This window comes from Manis pentadactyla, chromosome 1 (genome assembly GCF_030020395.1).
Source record: "Manis pentadactyla isolate mManPen7 chromosome 1, mManPen7.hap1, whole genome shotgun sequence".
Classification (NCBI taxonomy): Eukaryota; Metazoa; Chordata; class Mammalia; order Pholidota; family Manidae; genus Manis; species Manis pentadactyla.
This window is the reverse complement of record NC_080019.1, coordinates 228,554,417-228,572,770: the sequence shown is the minus strand read 5'-3', so window position 1 is coordinate 228,572,770 and position 18,354 is coordinate 228,554,417. Positions and strand designations below refer to the sequence as shown.

At 49.7% G+C, this 18,354-nt stretch overlaps 1 protein-coding gene and 1 long non-coding RNA gene across 23 annotated transcripts in view; one reads left to right on the top strand and one right to left on the bottom strand.

Annotated features, from left to right (window-relative positions):
• LOC118908510 (uncharacterized) overlaps positions 1 to 18,354 on the top strand; it is a 262,474-nt gene that overhangs the window by 197,982 nt on the left and 46,138 nt on the right. The gene's annotated exons all lie outside the window — the stretch shown is intronic.
• The window catches only part of FHIT (fragile histidine triad diadenosine triphosphatase), a 1,315,417-nt gene continuing 1,309,285 nt past the window's right edge, over positions 12,223 to 18,354 (bottom strand). For 21 of the 22 annotated variants that reach the window (XM_057508099.1, XM_057508116.1, XM_057508127.1 and 18 more), the window contains one exon: positions 12,223 to 12,534. In XM_057508099.1, coding sequence (XP_057364082.1) covers positions 12,352 to 12,534 — 183 coding nt within the window. In that variant the 3' untranslated portion in view covers positions 12,223 to 12,351. The remainder of the gene's footprint in view (positions 12,535 to 18,354) is intronic. The other variant, XM_036878041.2, reaches the window with a different exon arrangement.

The following is an 18,354-nucleotide window of genomic DNA, read 5'->3' as shown; positions in this document are numbered from 1 at the left end:
GTGGAGGAAGCAGTATTTATGCTGAGGTGTTAACCTTTAGGGAAAAGCCACTTAACATTCGGATCAGGAAAAGAACCTTCCAGGCAAAGGAAAAAGCAAATGAAAAGGTCTTGGGGCAGGAGAGAACTTGGCAGGTTTGGGATTATAAAAAGACAAGGTGTCTAGGAAAAGAGGAATTTGGCAAGGAAAGAAGAGCACAAGGGTCAGAGGGGCAGGGAGGCGTGAGATCCTAGAGAAGCTTGTAGGGCTGGGCAGGCATCTGGGTTTGTTCTGTGTAGGCTGGGAACCACTAAAAGGCCTTGGGCTGGAAAAGACAGGCCCTGGCTGACACCTGTAGTGGGAACCTGCTCACGGGCAGGGTTGGGTTACAGGGGAACGAGCGTGGAAGCCCGCAGGCTGACAGCGAAGTCGGACCCATGGTGATGGGGAGGGAGCCCAGCCAGGGTGGCGGCAGGTCAGCAGGAACACAGACATGCACTGAGGGGCAGGGTGTGCTCGCTGTAGGCAGGGTCCCTGGACATTAGTAGAGTGGGTGGCACGGGACAGGTGCTCTGCGAAGATCTGATCTGAGGTGAACCCCACTGGGAGTTTTAGGCTCAAATTCAATCTTTGCCCTTCTGCACCTTTGGGCTATAGGGGAGGAAAAATAATTTCCTTCTACCCTTCTAGGTTCTTGGTTGAGATTCCCCCCACCGCACTCCTTCCCCCTCGTAGTAAAAAGACAGGTTAACATGAGAAAAAATGTAATGACATAGGTACCTACGGGGGCCCCACAAAGATGCTTGAGGTTTACACACCATCGAGAGCTAAGGCGAGGCATGGGGGTCTGTTCACAGGGAGGGGAGCTGTTGGGTAAATCATGCCACCCTCCGTGCAGATGCATCTCTCAAGGCAAGAGTGACTTCCGGTAATAGCTCTCTTCCCGTCCAGACCTCCTGTCTAAATTCTCTCAGGCATTTGGGGGGAGGCAAAAAGCTGTTCCTGGGTCTGCTGGGCCTGACTGCCTGCAGCCCCACACACCAGGTGGCCTGCATATTTCTGGGTGACTTACCTTGCTACCCTTCAGGGAAATCTTTTAACCTCTCCCAGTAGGTTGGAGGCAATGGCAGATCTGCACGTCCAGCCACATGCAGGGCATCTCCGGAGATGTCAGGGCCATCCTGGTTTTACTGGGGGCTCTGGGTGTTCAGTAACCAGGGCTTGGGTGCAGAGGAAAGCTTTGCGTTTCGTTTCCACCTCTACCCTGCCTTGAGCTTCCCTCCCTGTGGGCCCCTCCTGCAGCAGGAGAGCAGGTGACTCCCCTGGCCCTTCCACCACTGACTTTGCGGCAGTCTGTCCAGACCTTGTCAATCCAGATGCACGTCTGGCTGATGGACAAGAGGCTTGTGGGAACCAGACTGTTACCCCAGACTGTTTCAGGAAAATCAAACAGCAGCCGAGGGGGCTTGGGGGCTTATTTATCACAGAGAGCATTTGGGTATGTAGCTAATTATGTGCTTTATTATGGATGCTAATTTGTGCTGGAAGCTGGTACAGTGCATGTTAGCATTTAGCTGTAGATATTGAAGTTGCATTAAGCATCCAGTATATCACTGAGCTCAGAGTTTCTGCTCTTGGCCTGAACAACTTAGAGTGGAAAACTCAGGTGATGTTGTCAGGGAGAAGAACACACTGACATGGTGAGTTCTTCCCTGTAACGCCGGACCGTCTCTGGGGGTTGCATTGTTCTCGTGCGGTATTACTGTGAGATAATTTTGTGCGATAAAACCCTGGGCTGTGTTAAGAGAAGTATTGTTGCGATTGCTTATTAGCACAATCATAAAGGGCCCTGGGTGGCTGCTTTTCAGACAGTCTTCATGCTTTAAGAAGAAAAGGAAGCTGGAATAAAAATGCATTTAGCATGTCCCACTCAGCTCAGACCTAAGCTTCATCATCGCTGATAACTTAAAACCATGGAGGATAAACAAACTTACTTTTGACCTTTGCAATAAAGAAAATCATCTATTTGCTCTGCTCTCATTGGTGCTGAGAGGAGTTATGCATGTGAATCCCTGATATATCAATGAGAGAATAGACTCCTGAGTGAGCTATTTAATTTTCCTTTTTACAGTCACCTTTCTTGTTGGGCAGAAAGAAGAAAAAAAAAAAACAATTTCCTCTGTAAAGAACAGTAGATAGACCTTGATTTGTATATATTCTTCCTCAGAACCCGACTCCCAAGGCTGGGCATCCAAGAGCGTCTGGCAGGGAAGGGGTTGAGCCCCTGATAGGGCCAGTTACCAGGTCCCCAAACCTTCCAGGAAGGCTGGTTTGATAGCTTGTCTGAGTTCTCAAGCTCACCCCCCGACCAAGGCTTCAGCCACGCGTCTGCGCCCCCTACCGGGCAGGCGGTGTTCTGCAGTCTTGTGCGGCAAGTGAAGAGGCTGCATTGCCTTTAGTACTTACTAAGCACCAACCACTGTATAGGTTGCGCTGTTTGAAATGCAGTATTTCCCTCAGTCCTCACTGCAGCCTCACTGAGGCCAGTGCTTCTTGGATCCCAAATCTCAAATGAGGAAAGCTGAGGACTCTTGAGTCAGACCGATTCCCAAGGTCAGTGTTCTAAACCAAGGGTGGACAGCCTTTCTCTTTAAAGGGCACTTCGTACGTATTTTTGGCTCGGTGGGCCTTAAGTTCTTTGTTGCAGCTCACCTCTGGTTGTTGTGGAGGGAATGTGCCACCGGCCACGTGTGGATGTCCCAGCTCTGGCCATGTTCCACTGAGAACTTACTTTACCAAAAAGGCGGGTAGCCAGCCTCAGCCAGTGGATCATGGTTTGCCAACCCCTGTTCCTAACTGCCGGCTCCTTTCCCCTCCTCCAGCTCTTTGGTGATGACCGCAGGCTCTGGAGTCCCCTAGAGCCAGGCTCTTGTGCTGTCTCTGCCACTTGCCCTCTGTGGTATGTTGGAGAAATCGTTTAACCTCTGTGAGCTTGCTTTTCCTAATCTGTTAAATGGGTTAAAGAGAACCTAAGGGGGTAGTTGTGAAAATCAAATCAGCGAGCGTGCTGCCTTGAACACAGAACTTGGCTGTTGACTGTGGCCAGGCCCTTAGATGCTCCGCTGACTCTGCTCCTGATTCCAGAGAGAAAGCATCAGCCTAGGCCTATCTGCAGTAGCTGAGCAGCCTCCGACCAGACAGGGAATGTTCTGGGCCTATGGACCAGCGTTTAAAGCTAATTCTGTCTCTGAAAGAACAATTTGGCGTCAGGGAATAAAAGTCAGAAGCTCACAATGGGAACTCAGGCCTCTAAGATCCCAGGGAACATGGGATCCGATATTAAAGCACAAAGAAGGGACAGAAAGACCTTTTTTAAAAGCGTTTTTAGAGATGGCAAGAGACACAGAAAGCCCCTCACTGTTCTACACTTGTGAAGAGACCCCTGCCGGGTTCCTAGTTCTAATCTGCAGTGAAAAGCTGCAGGGGTCCAGTGAGGGTCTGGTTCCCTTGACTTGCTTCCTTTCCCCCCCACAGCCTCGGGCAGGAAAACGCAAACCAGTGAGACACTTTAGGATGGGCTTCAGCAGCGCTTTTTCTGTCAATCAGCTGCTGGTACTGGAAACGTAAAGCTGCTGTGACATGACACAATTTCTGTTTTAGTATCTGTACTTCAGAAATGATCATCTTATTTACAGTCATCAGCTATTTACTCATGACTCCCTGGGGCACAGTCTAATTCTAGACCGCAGAATTAGGTTGAAATCATGGAAATGGTAGCCAAAGAATGCAAAGGGCCTGGCTCAGCACTCTGACAGGCTGGATAAGTGGGATTGGGTCATTTTATTTTAACAATAGTGTTACGAGCATTTAACTGACTTACTGGGGCAAGTGGAGGATTTCATTCCTTTTATCACCTGTTTAGTAGTTTAACCCCCCCAAAGCATTTATTAGCTTGCATAACTAAAAAATCTAGGGGTCTATTGGCTTCAGGTATAGCTGGATCCAGGAAGCACAAACCACGTCTTTAGAACTTTGTATGTGTGTGTCTTTCCCTCCCCCACCTCTTCCTCTTCCTGTATCTCTCACTCACTCATTCGTGAAATAGAAAAATGTACAAGGCCCCAGCGGCAGCAGCATCCCACAACTGATGTGTAGAGTTAGGTGAGGGTTGTCAAAGAAGGCGCCCTGGAGGAGGAGCTGTCTGGGTTTGGGATTATACCCCCCGAGGAGAGGAGAGATCTAAAGCAGTGTTTTCCAACCTGTGTGCTCGGAATGCTTGCAGGAGAATCTCCCAGGCTTGGTTGCTGAGCTGCAGTTCCCGGGACCCCATCCCAGACCAACAGAATGAACTTCCCAGGAAGGCTCTGGGATCTGATTTCTTTAGCAAGTTCCCTCCAGATCTTGTGCACATCCCAGTTTAGAATGCTCTTAGGTGCAGCAGCCTCTCATTCTGCACAATTAGACAATAATTCAAGTCTGCATATTGAAGCTAGACTGGGAAATAAAAAATGTGTAAGGTAGAATTTCCAAAGCCCCAACTCTGGAAAGCTTATCGGATCCCCCCACTCTCCACCGAGCTGAGGAACATGCACACACGACCCTGATTATGGGTGAGTTGTGCTGCAGGCAGACAGCTTCCCTGGGACCCCTAAAGAAGATGGCATTCTCTCTCTCATGCCGCGGTGCAGAATGCATGGGAATCTCATGAAGAGCCCACCTCTAGCTAGCTTTTGCTCTGGATGACTTGGCTAGAAAAAGGCCCAGAGAATTTCATGAACTTTCATCCATCATGGCAGTCTTGGAGAAGGAAGTAGCCCTTTGCAGTATCCCTGACCCATGGGTTCCTTGATCATCTTGCATATCAGGTCCTTGGGTGGGCTCTGCAGTTTTCACAGAGAGGGTTGGGTTCACCATTCTTGCTCAGCCCTTACAGTCTTAGTGTCCTTGAAAAGTTAATTAACATCTCTGAGCCTTGGCTTTCTCAGAGGTGGCATCTATCTCACAAGAGGGTGGGTGAGGATGAAGAGAAAGAATGCCTGCAGCATAATGTCTGGTGCCAAATGAGTGCGATAAATCTCACCTACCATGATTTGATTGTCCTTTTGAGCACTTGATCAGTGATATGCAAAGAGGAGAATCAAGATTTTAATATGAGAAAGCTATCAAGCTCCTACATCTTCTGCAAACTAACATTGGGTCAATAAGAGCCTTGAGGAAAGGTCTGGCTTCTATTAGTTTCTCTGTTGGACTTAATTACATAATTAATTATATATAATTATATAGAAATGGTAATGAATATTTTGTTTATGTCCATCAGGGAATCAACAGAGCTTGGTAGTTAAGACCAAGACTCTGGTGCAAAACCGATGTAGGTGTGAGCCTGGTTCTGTCACTTACTCACTCTGTGATCTTGTGCAAGCTATGGGACCTCTCCCACCTCAGTTTCCTAGCCTATAAAATGGGAAGAATAATGGGACTCATCTCACTGGCTTTTTGTGATTAGCTGGTTGTTGGACACAAAGCACATGTCTTAAAGCACCACGTTTGCCACCCTCCCCACCATCATCTGCAAAGGGGTGTCCCTCTGCTCCCCATAATTTATGAAAGAGTTTTGGGTTTGCCATTTTTTAATTAAAAATGGCTATGCAATACATTTGCAAAGCTTGTTGCTACCTACACTATTTGCAGCACCAAAAATGCACTCCACCAGGCAGAGAGGAGAAGCCCAGGTCAGAAGAGAGGGGAAGGGGAGGTAGTGATTTTCTCAGGCTACTTAAGACAAGGACTGTTCTAGAATTCCTAGAGCTGAGAATGGGGCTGCACTACAAGCCCTCCTTGCTGGTTGTAGATTCTCCTTTCCTCTTCCTCCCCTCTCTCCTTTGTTTTTCTCTTTCGATGCCTGTGGCTGTGGAGATACAGGGACTTGTTCCCTTGAAGTTGGACGTTGCTTTTCTTCCATGGCATCTGCTAGTAAAACACCAGAGTGCCATGTGCTTCTTGCTGTTGATCCATTCTTGCAACAAAATGCAGGAGAACAGAGGGAAGCACTATCAAAGGCCTTTCTTTTCAGAGAACTCGGCAATGATCGCTGTTTCCTTCGCACACTGCTTTTGCTTCTTTGGAGGTGTAATCATTTTTCTCCCTTGATTTCTGCCTGTTTCCCTGAGGCACCTGAGCCTGAGATAGCTTCCCCCTTTTTGAGAGACATGCCTGTTGCATAGAAAGCAGCAGAGGCGCTCCATCGCGGCCCTAGGGCAGGGACAGGGCGCACCAGGCCTGAGCCAGGTGCGGGGCCCCAGCTGGGAGGCAGAATACTGCCGGGAGGAGTTTTGGAGGACGGGGAGAAAACATTCACGCACCATCAAATCCCAAGGCGAGAAGTCGGTCCCTTTGCACTTCTTTCTGAGGCTAGCGTATTTTAACACCTAACCCTCGCGTGCCTTTATGATAAAATGAGGAAGTGGGCCTCCGAAGCAGCACTTTCGGCAGCCAATAGTATAACTTAATAACTTATTCTCTTAATAACTGTTTTCATCCTCGTGGTCAACTTCTGGTTACGGCCATTTGCTGCAGTCATTTGAAGTTTCCCTGAACAAATGTAAGTAAAAATGAGGGTTGCGTAAAAGGAAATATATTGAGTAAATAATATAAGTATGTGGATGAGGAAAACATGCTGAAGGTCAAGAAGGCTTCAAAGAGCTGACATCTGGGAAAATTGCACCTGGTCAGATGACAGGCTTTCCCTCTTTTGGGCGTATTTCCCAGGTAGAAGCACCTTCTCTTGAAGCCCGATGGCTGGATGTGGACGTTCGTGCGATCTGTGTGGATACAGAAAGCCAAGCCCTCCGGTGGGGGAAAGAGACGGTAGGGGAGTTTTAGCTTCAGTCTTTGGCTGTGAGTGAGAGGGGCCCACCAGTCTCTTTCCCCAGAAGAGTCTGCGCAGCAGGCAGATGGGGCTTTGGAGCCTGGCCTACTCGGGTCTGCATCTCAGCCAGGGAAGTGTCAGGACAGCATCTGGATTCATACCCGGGTTGCAATCTAAGCCCTGACCCTTACTACCTGGGCAAACCTTAGGCGATGTACACATCCCTGTGCTGTGACTTTCCTGCCTGAAACACGGGATAATAATAGAATTTACTCATAGGCAGTTGTGGGATGTTTATATTAACACATTAATATATATTAACAATATAGTGTACCTGGAAAAAATGTCTAGAACATATTCACATGGTAAGTGCTCAACAAATGTTAGGTGCCAATATCATCAGTGTATCACCACCACTACCCGGGACACAAACTTCCAAAGCTATCGGTATATGGCTTTGTGCCTTCCCTGTAAATGGCACGCGGCCCCAGTGGGGTTCTGAGTGCAGTGCCCACCCACAGACTGCACAGGTGTGGGAGGCAGATGCAAATGCCAGTCATTCCAAACGGCACCTTTGCCTTGTGAGGGAGTTCTTTGACCAATGAAGCCAAACAAAGTCACCCCTTTGGAAGCATCCCTTTGAATGACCATACTCCACCTGTAACATGGGTGAGCCCCTTTGCCTATGAGTGATAAAAAGGCTTCAGTAACTAAGTCCAATTTCAAACCCTTGCAGCTTCCCTGGGCTGGAGTTGGCACCATCTTATTCAGTTGGTAGTGAGCTGTAGCTGCCCCACTTTCTCCCTGTTCAACTACTATCGATCTAAACTAGTCACTTAATTAGCCCAGACGAGCAGTCTTTTGTAGTATTAAATAACTCTAGAAACCTACTGGAGATGCCTGAGTGGCCTGATTGAATTTAACTTGCAGCTCATTACCTCTGGACTAAGATATGTTAAATGCAGGGCCTGAAACACCAGCTGGATTCCACACTGAGAACAAACTCTGTTTACTCATAGGGGGGGAAAAAAAGACATCATTCCTTTAGGCTAGTGGTGTTCAAAATACGGGCCCTGACTGGCCAGTCCCAGCACCCCTGGGGGGACGTGTCGGGCCCCGGCCCTGAGTTGGAAACCTGAGAGGTAGGGCCTTACACTCAGTCTTAACAAGCCCTCGCAGTGACAGTGATGGGAACCGCTGCTTTGGACTGTCTCTCCAGGTTATGGGCTCGTTTCAGGGGCTTGCTTTGCTGCAGAGAGAAAAAGAGAGGAGGGGCAGGAAAGCAAATCAGAAAGGGGGTAAGACCTGAGTGACCCATGTGGGAAGTCTGTTCACTAAAGTGTGACCCTGGGCCACAGCAAGGGGCCCATTTGGAATCTGGGAGTGTTATTCCAGACCCTTCCTGAGGAATGGTGTGGGATAGGGAGATGTTTGCCCCAGGCCAGGCTGGCTAGACAGAAGGCTCAGAGAGTGTCCAAACTGCTGCTATACTGTCAACATGGGGGAGAACTGGGGCGCATTTTGGGGTGAAGTAGAGCACAGGGAAGCATGCTCAGGGGACCTCCCCCAGGGTGGCCACACCGAAGGCACTCAGTAACTGCTCGTTGACCTGACAGAGATTGCACCTTCGTGGCCTGCATGCAGTTTCCCCAGCTAGTTTTGATCTGGGCATGGCAGGTATGTTTATGGGGCCTGGCCTGTAGGGAAAACCAGGGGTTAGTCAGAGGGGTTAAACCTGCATCCTGCCTTTGGAGAAACAGCCCAGCTCAGGGGAACGAGCCCCAGGCTTTTAGTACACAGACAAGTGTTGTTATTATGTGTGTCCTTGAGCAAGTCACAGATCCTAAGCTTCAGGTTCCCCAGCTACAGAAGGAGGGCGGTCATTGCTTCTGGGTGTTTCTGTTCAGCCCTGTAGCCCCAGCGCCTGGTACATAACAATATCTGGCCACAATAGATGTTGAATATTTATTAAATAAAAGAAAAGGAAAGGGAAGAAGGAAAGAAGGAAGACTGGTTGGTTTTTGTGAGGCTTGTAGGAAACAATGCTTTGAAAATGCCTGGCATCATGCTAGGCACAGAGATATTCTGTAGGTCTATGTGTCATGATGATGAAGAGGGACGGGAGGGGAAGGACCAAAGGGTTCAGAAAATATCGTCTAGGAGCCTGGAGCTGGGCCTATATTCTTGCCCAAACCAGCTCTGCCTGTCCCGTTCCTTTTCCTTCCACCACACGCAGTTCCTCGACTTTCCAGCCCTTCCTCAGGGTCCACCTTTCCGGGGTCACCAAGCCCACAGCCTTGGAGTTCCACGCGTGGTGGGCGGCCAAGATGTTCTCTGAACTGAAATGCACTGCAAGCGCGGGGCCATGCTCGAGGGCTGGTGGTGGTGGTGGTTCCAGGGGTATTGACACATTTTCAATCCTTAATCACATGCTCTTTACCTTACATTGTTTCGTGTCTAGGACAGCTACTCGTCGGCCTTTCCGTTAACACGCTGGCCACACAGTCATGGTAAGTGTTCTCAGGGACACCTCTCCCCTCCGTCAGCAAGTCACAGAGATGCCATTAGCTGCTTTTGCTTGCGTGGCTGGAGGGATGCTCTTGCCTGGAGAGTGTTTAGATCGCCCCTGCCTTCCCCTAGCTATTCCTCCTCCTTCACCTTTGAACATCAGCACAAAAGACCAACCTGCCAACTCAGCTGACTCAGAGGAGAGGAGTGGCCAAGGGTATTGACTGAATTTGCCGGCAGTCCTTGGTTACCGATTCTTCTCCAAAGAGAATCCTAGGCTTTGGGAATCAGACCTGAGTTGATCCCTAATCACAAAGTATTACGAACCCTGTGACCTTGAGCAAGCTGCCTAACCTTTCTGAGTCTAAATTTCCATATATATTGTATAGGGATCTTGGGTGGATTAAATGAAATAACATTTACAAATGCATCTACAATAGCCATACACGCAAAAGTTCATTCCCTTCTTTCATCAGCCTGTTGGGCACAGAGCACTGGTAGAAGCACGCAGATGCCCAGACCTTAGTTTCAAGCTCGGATACGGAGAAGCATGGACGGGAGAGGCGTCGGTGCCATGAGACTCAGAGCTCCGTCTCACCCTGGGGAAGAACGGGTTGGAGAAGTATTATTCCGTAACGGCATCAGCTGTGCCGAACACAGTCATGGAAAGGTTCTTTTGAGCTCTTTGCCAAAAATAGAATATCATTCCCTTGTGCCATTTGGATTATGATTGCAGATGGGACAATAAAGATAAGGAATGGGCCTAGAGTTTGAAAAAGTGAGTTCCCAAAGATAAACATATTTCTTTGGAATGTTGTCATTCTCTGTTGTCGCAGAGAGTGTTGCTGTGCTGTTTTGTCCGACAGGCCCACAGTGGAGTGGACCCCACCACACACACCTACACTATGCATCGTTTACTGTGAAATTAGCAACTGTTCACTCTTGAGCAGAAATAGAAACAGCCTAGAGGGTATTTGTGCCCAGGAAGAAATGAGAGAGAAAGAAAAAAGAAAGCTATTGCCGGGGACATTGTTCTGATTTAAGCATTACTCTCCATTGTCTTTTGAATTTTCTCAGTGCAGACCAGCCCCACTTCAGCAAATGGAGTCATAGTCGGTTTTTCCCATTTGGGTAACAGTAGGCTTTGTTAGTTCCTTTCAAAAGGCACTGCAAACAGTCCTTGTTGGGTTATCATGTCTTCCAGCCAAGGCTGGGCTCTTGGGGCTGGTATGGAAGTAGAGCCTCGGCTGGCCTTCTGCACCTGGGTCCTGCACAGCCTGCACACCCTGGCCGAGTTACAGGAGGGCACTGGACTGACCTCCACAGGAGGACAGGCAGAGATGCGGCTCCAGTGTGGCTGTCCTTGCACAGGCAGAAGGGAAACACAGCTCCAGCTCGGTTCGCACCATGGCCCAGCTGACCTGTTCCAGCAGTGGTTTCTCACCGCTTTGACTGAATGTGGCCTTAGCCCCAAAGGCAGGGCCCAGGTCTTTGGTGCTGTGTGCTATTAAACCTGAGATGGAATCAGCGCTGGACTTACTGGGGGTAAGAAAAATTGGTATGTGTAGGGCTCTTCTCTGACTTACAAATCAGCAACACTTGGGCTGGGGGAAATGACCAGTCCTCGCCATCTCCTCTCCCGGGCATTTCACCCTCTGAACACAGTGAACAGTGCTGTTGACTCAGCTGAGAAACAAGCATCCCGGACGAGGCCTGGGAACCAGAGCGCTTCCCAGTCTCTGGAGGCATCGCCCATCACTGTCAAGAACAGGCCTTTGGCAAAGACATACAATGTGAAACAAGATGCAATTCAATCATACGCAGCCTATCAGCTTACACTGGATCAGAAAGGGTCAAAGGCCAAATGTTCTAAGTAGTGGGTTGAATGGGGGCCCTTCAAAGATATGTCCACATCAAATCCCTGGAACCCTTAAATGTTATCTTATTTTGAAAAAGGACCTTTGCAGACCCAATTAAGTTAAGGATATTAAGATCTTGAGGACATCATTCTCTGTTATCCGAGTGGGCCCTGAATCCAAGGCCAAGTGTCCTATGAGAGCCTGGAAGTAGGGGGAATGTGAAGATGAACAGAGGTTGGACGGATGGTGCTCCAAGCATCGCCTGCGGCCTCTAGGGCTGGGGAGATTCCCCTGGAGCCGCCAGAGGGGGCCTTGCTGGGCCTGGACCTTCTGGCCTCCAGAACTCCAGAGACATTTTTGCTGTTTTAAGCCACGCATTTCCTAGTAATTTGTTACAGCATTGCAGGGGCGAGCTCACCGGGTGACCGTGTTGCATCAGGAAATTGCCCATAAGCCAAAAAAGATGCTCCCGGAGGCTTTTTGTGCAAAAGAAAAATCCTGCTTTGTGTTCTTTGTAGCAGCGCTATTGATGGGTTTTACTTTTCTTTATAAACTCTAATCCCCCCTTTTGTAATATAGCAGAGGAAAGAAAGAGCCTGCTTCTGTTCTTCCTTAAAGAAACTGACTGTTACAGGCAAGGAGCATGCATCCTAAAGCAAGATGGAGGTTCTCCGTCCCCCTTCTTGACATTCCTACCCCTGACAAAGCTTTGTCCAAGGGGTCTGAGCACCACATTGCATGTGTTTTAGTTTCCTGGAGCTCATTTTGCCATCCTGAGTTCTTTTAGCTCTGCCTGTCAGCACCCAGAGGTAGGAGAATATAACCAAGGACAGGTTGTACATTTCATGTTCCGTTATTTTACCTACCAAAATGGGAACTCTCTAAATCATGTCACAGCCTTAGCAAACCTTTGGTTTACAGGATGCCTGGTGGTTCTGAGATTGACTTCCTCAGCTGTGCCTTTCAGAAGCCCCCAAATACCAATTTTTAAGTTAGCCAGCACACAAGATAAATACTTTAACTACCATTTTATTTCCATTTGGGCCAAGGGACAGTTTAGAAAAAGGTTCTATTGTAAGTACCTAGCCAAGGAAGTGTGGGAGGGCTATTGATGCTGTTGTTTTAAAGTTAGCCTGTCAGTCATCGTGATTGAAACATAACTCCGCTCGCTGGCTTCCACGAGGGTGATAAAATACTTTGCAAAAGGTTGAAGAATTGGGGGATATAATAAAGTCTGCTTAGCTTCATTTCCAGTGCCACAGAGTCCTGGAACATGAGGCCCATTTCCTTATGCCTTGGGATTTGTTCGAGTTCCGTGGATGCCTGGAAATGGCAGAACATAAAAACAGACATCTTGTTACAAGCAATAGCATTTTTTTTGTTTCATGGCAATGAACAAAATGTGAGTTTGCCTACTGCTAATCAATTGGATTTCCAGACGCATTTTACAAGGAGCCATAGAGAAACGAGCAGATTTCGTGAAATAGGTGGGCCCCAATCCTACTGATGCCGGTACTCCCTGGACCCCCACATTTTCCATGGCTTCTGTCTACAGCTCATGCCCCAGAGGTCAGCTACATGGTTTCTTAGGAATCTATTTAATGGACACAAGGATTACCTGCAAATGAAGCCAATTCAGATCTTTAGTAATTAGGTCAGAATAGGTTCTCGAAATAGACATTATCAGAATTTCCCAATGAGCTTTTTGAGAGTGGATTTTTCAAGTCTGTCCCCCACTTTCTGACTAAGCAGGTCTAGAGGGAGGCCCAAGAATCTGTGCTTTTAAACAAGATCTCCACAGGAGAGTGGCCAGCCCCTGGAGCTGGGGAATTACTGAGCTAGTGTGTAGCAGGCAGAATGAGCTTTGTTTGAAGGCCGAGAAACCCTAAGGATTGGACCAGGCCTGAAAGGAGTACTTCCTACTCATAACATAGGAAAGAGGGTGGAGATCTGGAAATCTGTTTTGGAAAGAAACTTCCTAGGTCATCGAACTACATTTCATAGTTCTGACCCTCTCTCCCCATCAAGGGAAAGCCTGTTAGAGCCTTGGCTTCTGGGCCTTAACTACTGCTGTCAGTAAAATAGGAGAGGTCAGGAGCTGGGCTAGCTCGGGCTCCTGGCTTGGAGGACGTGGGAAAGGGCGGACAGTTGCAGGCCAGAGAAAGTTAAACAGGAGGGGCAGAGCGATGAGTATGTTACAGGCTAGATTTCTCTCAGTCTGGGGAGGAGCGGAGGACGGCGCCAGGGCGTGCTGGTAGCACCCACGTCAGTCAGTGTGCTGCATGAGGGATCTGGGGCAGCCTTGTTGAGAAGGACAAATGGGCTCCCCCTCTGGTGTTTTCGAGACACTTCAGGGGAGCTGTTCTTGGCTCCTCATGTATCCTCTGCTCTGTGCGGCTTTGGGTGCATCAGTCACAGCAGACCCAGACCTCGGAGGCCGAGGTGCAAAGACCCGGCTTCCTGCTGGTTCCGGCATGTGGTCCAAGGCCATGCCCAGTATGGGCCATTCAGCCCCACCTGGCTGAGGACGCACGGGCAGGTACACACTTCAGCCTCTGGTACATGGAGAGCGTTTTTAGTGAGTCTATCACTGCGGTTTTCTAATGACAAGATCAGATAGCAAAGGGCAGGCAGAGCATCCCCTTGGAATTACATCTGGTCGCGTCTGGGATCCAGGACACAGAAGCTGAATCACGTCTGCTTTGGTCTTCACATCCGAGCTCAGCTCCACTCCCCTGGCCCGCAGGCGCACTGTAAGTGAGCGTGGAAAGCAGGGTGTGAGCGTCAGTCAATGTGCCCCCGGGGAGAAGGGGCCTGTCTCATCCCTGTGTGACTGGCTCATCCCCTGCTGTGCCCAGCACCACCCATCTTATCCGGACACACAAGTCATCTCCCCAGCATTCATCATTGCCCTGTCCTTGAACAATTATTGACTTTGAGTCAGAGGCACCTGTGCAGGCTTGAAAATGGATGTGCCCTTTCTTTTCCTCCACCTTGCTTGTCTAGGGCAGATTTATGTCTTGGGAGAAGTTTCCCTCAGTTTTATTTTTGGTCTTTTGAATGTTGTGGCCCCATGTTATTTCCCACGCCTGTCCTTGTCGACACCAGCCCTGTAATTTCTGAGTCTCTGTGGATGCGGCTCTCCATGCCTGAGCAAGGTTCCTGTCAGTCTGCTCACGATGTTTCTGCAACCCACCCCTCACACAGCCCTGGCAGCCAGACTGCCCAGCTTCCTAAGGCTACGCCTTCAGCAGTTTCTTTTCCCAACTAGCCTGGAAACTTGTGGGAAGTGGTTTGTGTTTCACCCCAGAGAGTGCAGGTGAAAGCGTGGGGCTGGGAGATCCGGGCATGCAGTACTCATCACTGACTTGTGGTGTGTCGCTAGGCGTGTGAGACACGCGTGGTGGGGGCCTGCACCCCCAGCACACAGAGCATGCCCAGCACATCGTAAGTGCCCCCTGGTGCCAGCCTGTTCCTGCCATCAGCATCATCTACTCTCCGTATTGCACACCGGTCAGGAACTGCCGGGCAACAGGTCTCCAAGTGTCCCTGCAAGGGAAGTCAGTGTCTAGCTACCCCAGCTCAGACTCAGCCTCAGTACGGGAGAGGCTGCATCTGGGCAACGGACTCGTCTTCCCAGCTTCTGGCTGCATTGTATGTACTGTGTGCCTTTCATGTGTCTAGTTTCCTTCAATGCTGTTTGCAATGTTACATGGGTATATCGACAAATGTGTTTATTGAAGTACAAATGAGGAAGGCCCCAAGGAGAGTGAACGGGGGGACTGGTGATATCCTCAAGGTGTTTCCGACCCATTTGGGGAAGCATTTTGCAGGATGAGACAAGGTAGTAGATGACCAGGTGCCAGGTGAGCAGCCTGGAAAGTGTTGGCTTCTGGAGTTCTGAGGTCAGACATCAGGAGCGCAGAATGTCTGAAGTTGGACTGACCCCAGGAACACATGCTCTTCCAGTATTTCTGTGCTCCTGATAAACACACTGGTGGATGAACTGGGACTACCCTCTTCCCCAGCAAGGCCATACTTGAGAAACAGCATCTAGTATTTGAAGCTTGTATCAGGGGATTGTTTTGCAGAGTGGGGCTCAGGGCAGAAGGGGAGCACCATTGCCCTGGACAGAGGTTCGTGGAGAGGGGAGATTTGCACTTGGAAGGAAAATACAAGTGCCGGTTGGGGAAAGTTTGAATCCGTTGAGTAAGGTTTGCTGTGTGTTTTGGGCTGTAGTCTTCTCTCTCTCTCTCCTGAAACCTTCAGGAAGGTCTTGGAAGTCTATTTGCATTTTGTTGTCAGGATATTGTGATCCAGTGAAAGCCCAGCAACCAAAGGGACCCCACTTGGTGTATGAGCTGAACCCTGGAATATGCAGGTGTCATCAGGCTCTGTAAAGTCTTTCTGCACAAAAAATGGGACAGAGGCCCCTGTTTTCAGCAGATGCAACCATCTTCTGCATGAATTCCAGGAAACATCTTTTTACTAAGTGTGTTGACGAAGGAGGTTCTGACCTCATACTCCATTCCTCTTCTACTCCCAGAGGCCCAGAGGAGCTGAAGCTAAGAATACGGGCCACGTCTCCTTCTCTGTAGGTGAACCTGGAAGGGAGCTGGCCGTAATCAGGCTACCTCGATAAGAGTGTAAAAGAAGCACTGGGATGTCCACTGAAATCAGCAGGGCTATTAAGAAAGATAGAGTTCATTCAGTCTTACTGAGAACCATGGCCAGACAATTAGGTAGAGAAAGAGTCTGATTCGACTGTTCCGCCGGCTTTTTGTCTAAGAACAGTTTATAGACCTTTTTACACCAGGGGATACATCAATCAACATGTGAAAGCCGTTCATCAAAGATGCATTTGGTTAGTCTTAGGAGCAGACGATGCACATTTCGGGGCTGTGCGTGAGAGAAGGCAAGGTTTAGGACTGCCACTCATTCTCCTGAAGGACTCTGTCAGCGATGTGGGAACCAGGCTCCTGACTGGCTTTGCCTTTTTGGAGCATTCCAGGCTGTGTCTCTCCTCGGCCGTGAGCGAGGGGCTGCAGCAGTCTGGCTGACGCTGGCCAGGACGGCTGTACGGCATCCTCACACCGAGGCAAGAGTTGTCCTGGCTGACCTTCGGGCCTCTACCACTTTCACAGCTTCCCCTGCCTGTGGGACCACTGTGAGGGAAAATCAAAATTTCATTCTGTTGACCATAAACACTCAACACACCTTCCCTCTGTTTCTTTAAGGTAGCATTTCTGCACTTGGCTGCTGATTGGAATCCCCCAGTGAGATCTAAAAAGTGCCATGCTTCCATCCCACCCCCAGAGACTCTGGGGTAACTGGGCTGGAGTGTGGCCGGGCCTCTGGGGGGAACCACAGCCCTCCAAGCCTGTGCCCTTTATGATTTAGTTCCAAAGTGTGCTGCAGATGCCCCGAAGCAATTCAGACGTCTGTCTCCTGCACTCTCACCAGAACCCCACGAATAGGTCAAGCGCTGTCCTTCACAGGTAGTGCTCCTTGCCCGTGAGGATAGATAAAATGCCATTTGTGCACCCAAATGGCTGTCACAGAATGGTTTTAAAACCAAGTAACCATGCTGACCAAAAAAAAAAATGTGTTGAGAAAGTAACATAAAATTCGTATGCAACAACTCTCTGCATTTAAAAGTAACTCTTAGTTCCTGGCAGGTTAGAGAGAGGCCCACAGCCTTGGAGAGCCAGTCATTCTGCTCACACCAAAAACAAGACAGCAGTTTTCTAAGGGCAGGCACCTCTGACCTCTGCGTTTTGGCTTTTTAAAATAAATCGGTTGCAGAAAGTGGCCCCCAAAAGCGGCTGGTGGCCCTCTCTAATGGTAAGTGGGTGAGGCAGAGAGGGGGAGCAGAGTCGGGGCTCAGAGAGCAGCCCCCCCGAGCGCCTGTGAGGCGATGCAAGCATTGCCATCTGCTACCAGGACCGGTGACCCCCAGGCCGTGGCCGGACGCCCCGCAGGGTGAGGATGGCCTCGGGAGAGCAGGGCCACTTCGCAGCGAGTTTCCCAGCTCCAAACCGTTTATCTGTGCTGTTGCGCATGCCGATGAGTAACACAACTTCCTTCCATGAGGAAGCATTGATGAGACAGATGCCTGTTGAGCAGGGCCTGTTTCTCTGTGCGCCGTGTTCGGGCCCCAAGGGCTCGGTGGGCAGCAGGTGGCCAGCCCCGCTCGGCAGGCCAGGTGGACGCTCTTCTGCTGCAGAGATGGGGCTCATCTGCTGGTGTGCCTTTGGCAAATGGCCCCCGACACAGCACTGTCACATTTCTCTTTGGAGGGACACCTCAGACACCAAGGACAGCAAACACACAGGAAGGGTCACGGCCGTGTGTGCGGCCCTGAGTGAATCACCACGGCCCCGCGGGGCTGCTCACCACATCTGTTCCACCATGTCCGGCAGGGGACACCACACGGGCACGGAGGCTCTGGGGTGGGGGTGAGGGGCCAGAGCAGAGCCAGGCCCCCTGGGGAGCGAGGCCGCTGCTCGGGCATTTCCCGCTGCCCACCTGCAACCAGCAGCCGCCGGCTGCCATGCCGGTCCATTTACACCCACTTCCTTGTATCTACTGCCAGCAAAGCCTCGCCCTAAAAGGCTTTCTTGTTCTGATGGAGCTTACGAAGAACAGGCTTTATTTGTCTCGAAAGCTTTAGCTGATATTACTTTTCCCCGAGACTCAGTAGAAATGAAAAAGGATTACTTTTTATTTACTTGTGACTTTCATGAGAGAAACTAATTTTGAGGAAGAAAAGTCTCTCCAATGTGAAATACCTCCCCTCCCCGCAGGCTCTCCGAAGGGACGGGGGACAAGCTGAAAGGCAGACACCCTTTGTCATTTACCGGGTCTGACAGCTGCTTCCTATCCCGCCGTTGAGGGTGACCTTCCTCCAGCTGATGTCTCTGCCCTGCTTGTGCTGCTGTTAGAGTGGAATTTTAGAGTCAAGCATGGAACAGGCTACCTCTGATAATGAAAGGCTCGGAGAGTTTGCTGAGTGTGTTTTTTTAATTAGTGGCACTTGTGTCTGGAGTGTGTACAACTGTGTAGTTGAATAAAAGGCATATTTGCTGAGGGATTATAGACAAATACCCCAGGATCGTCACATTGAGAAATTTTTGAGGCTCA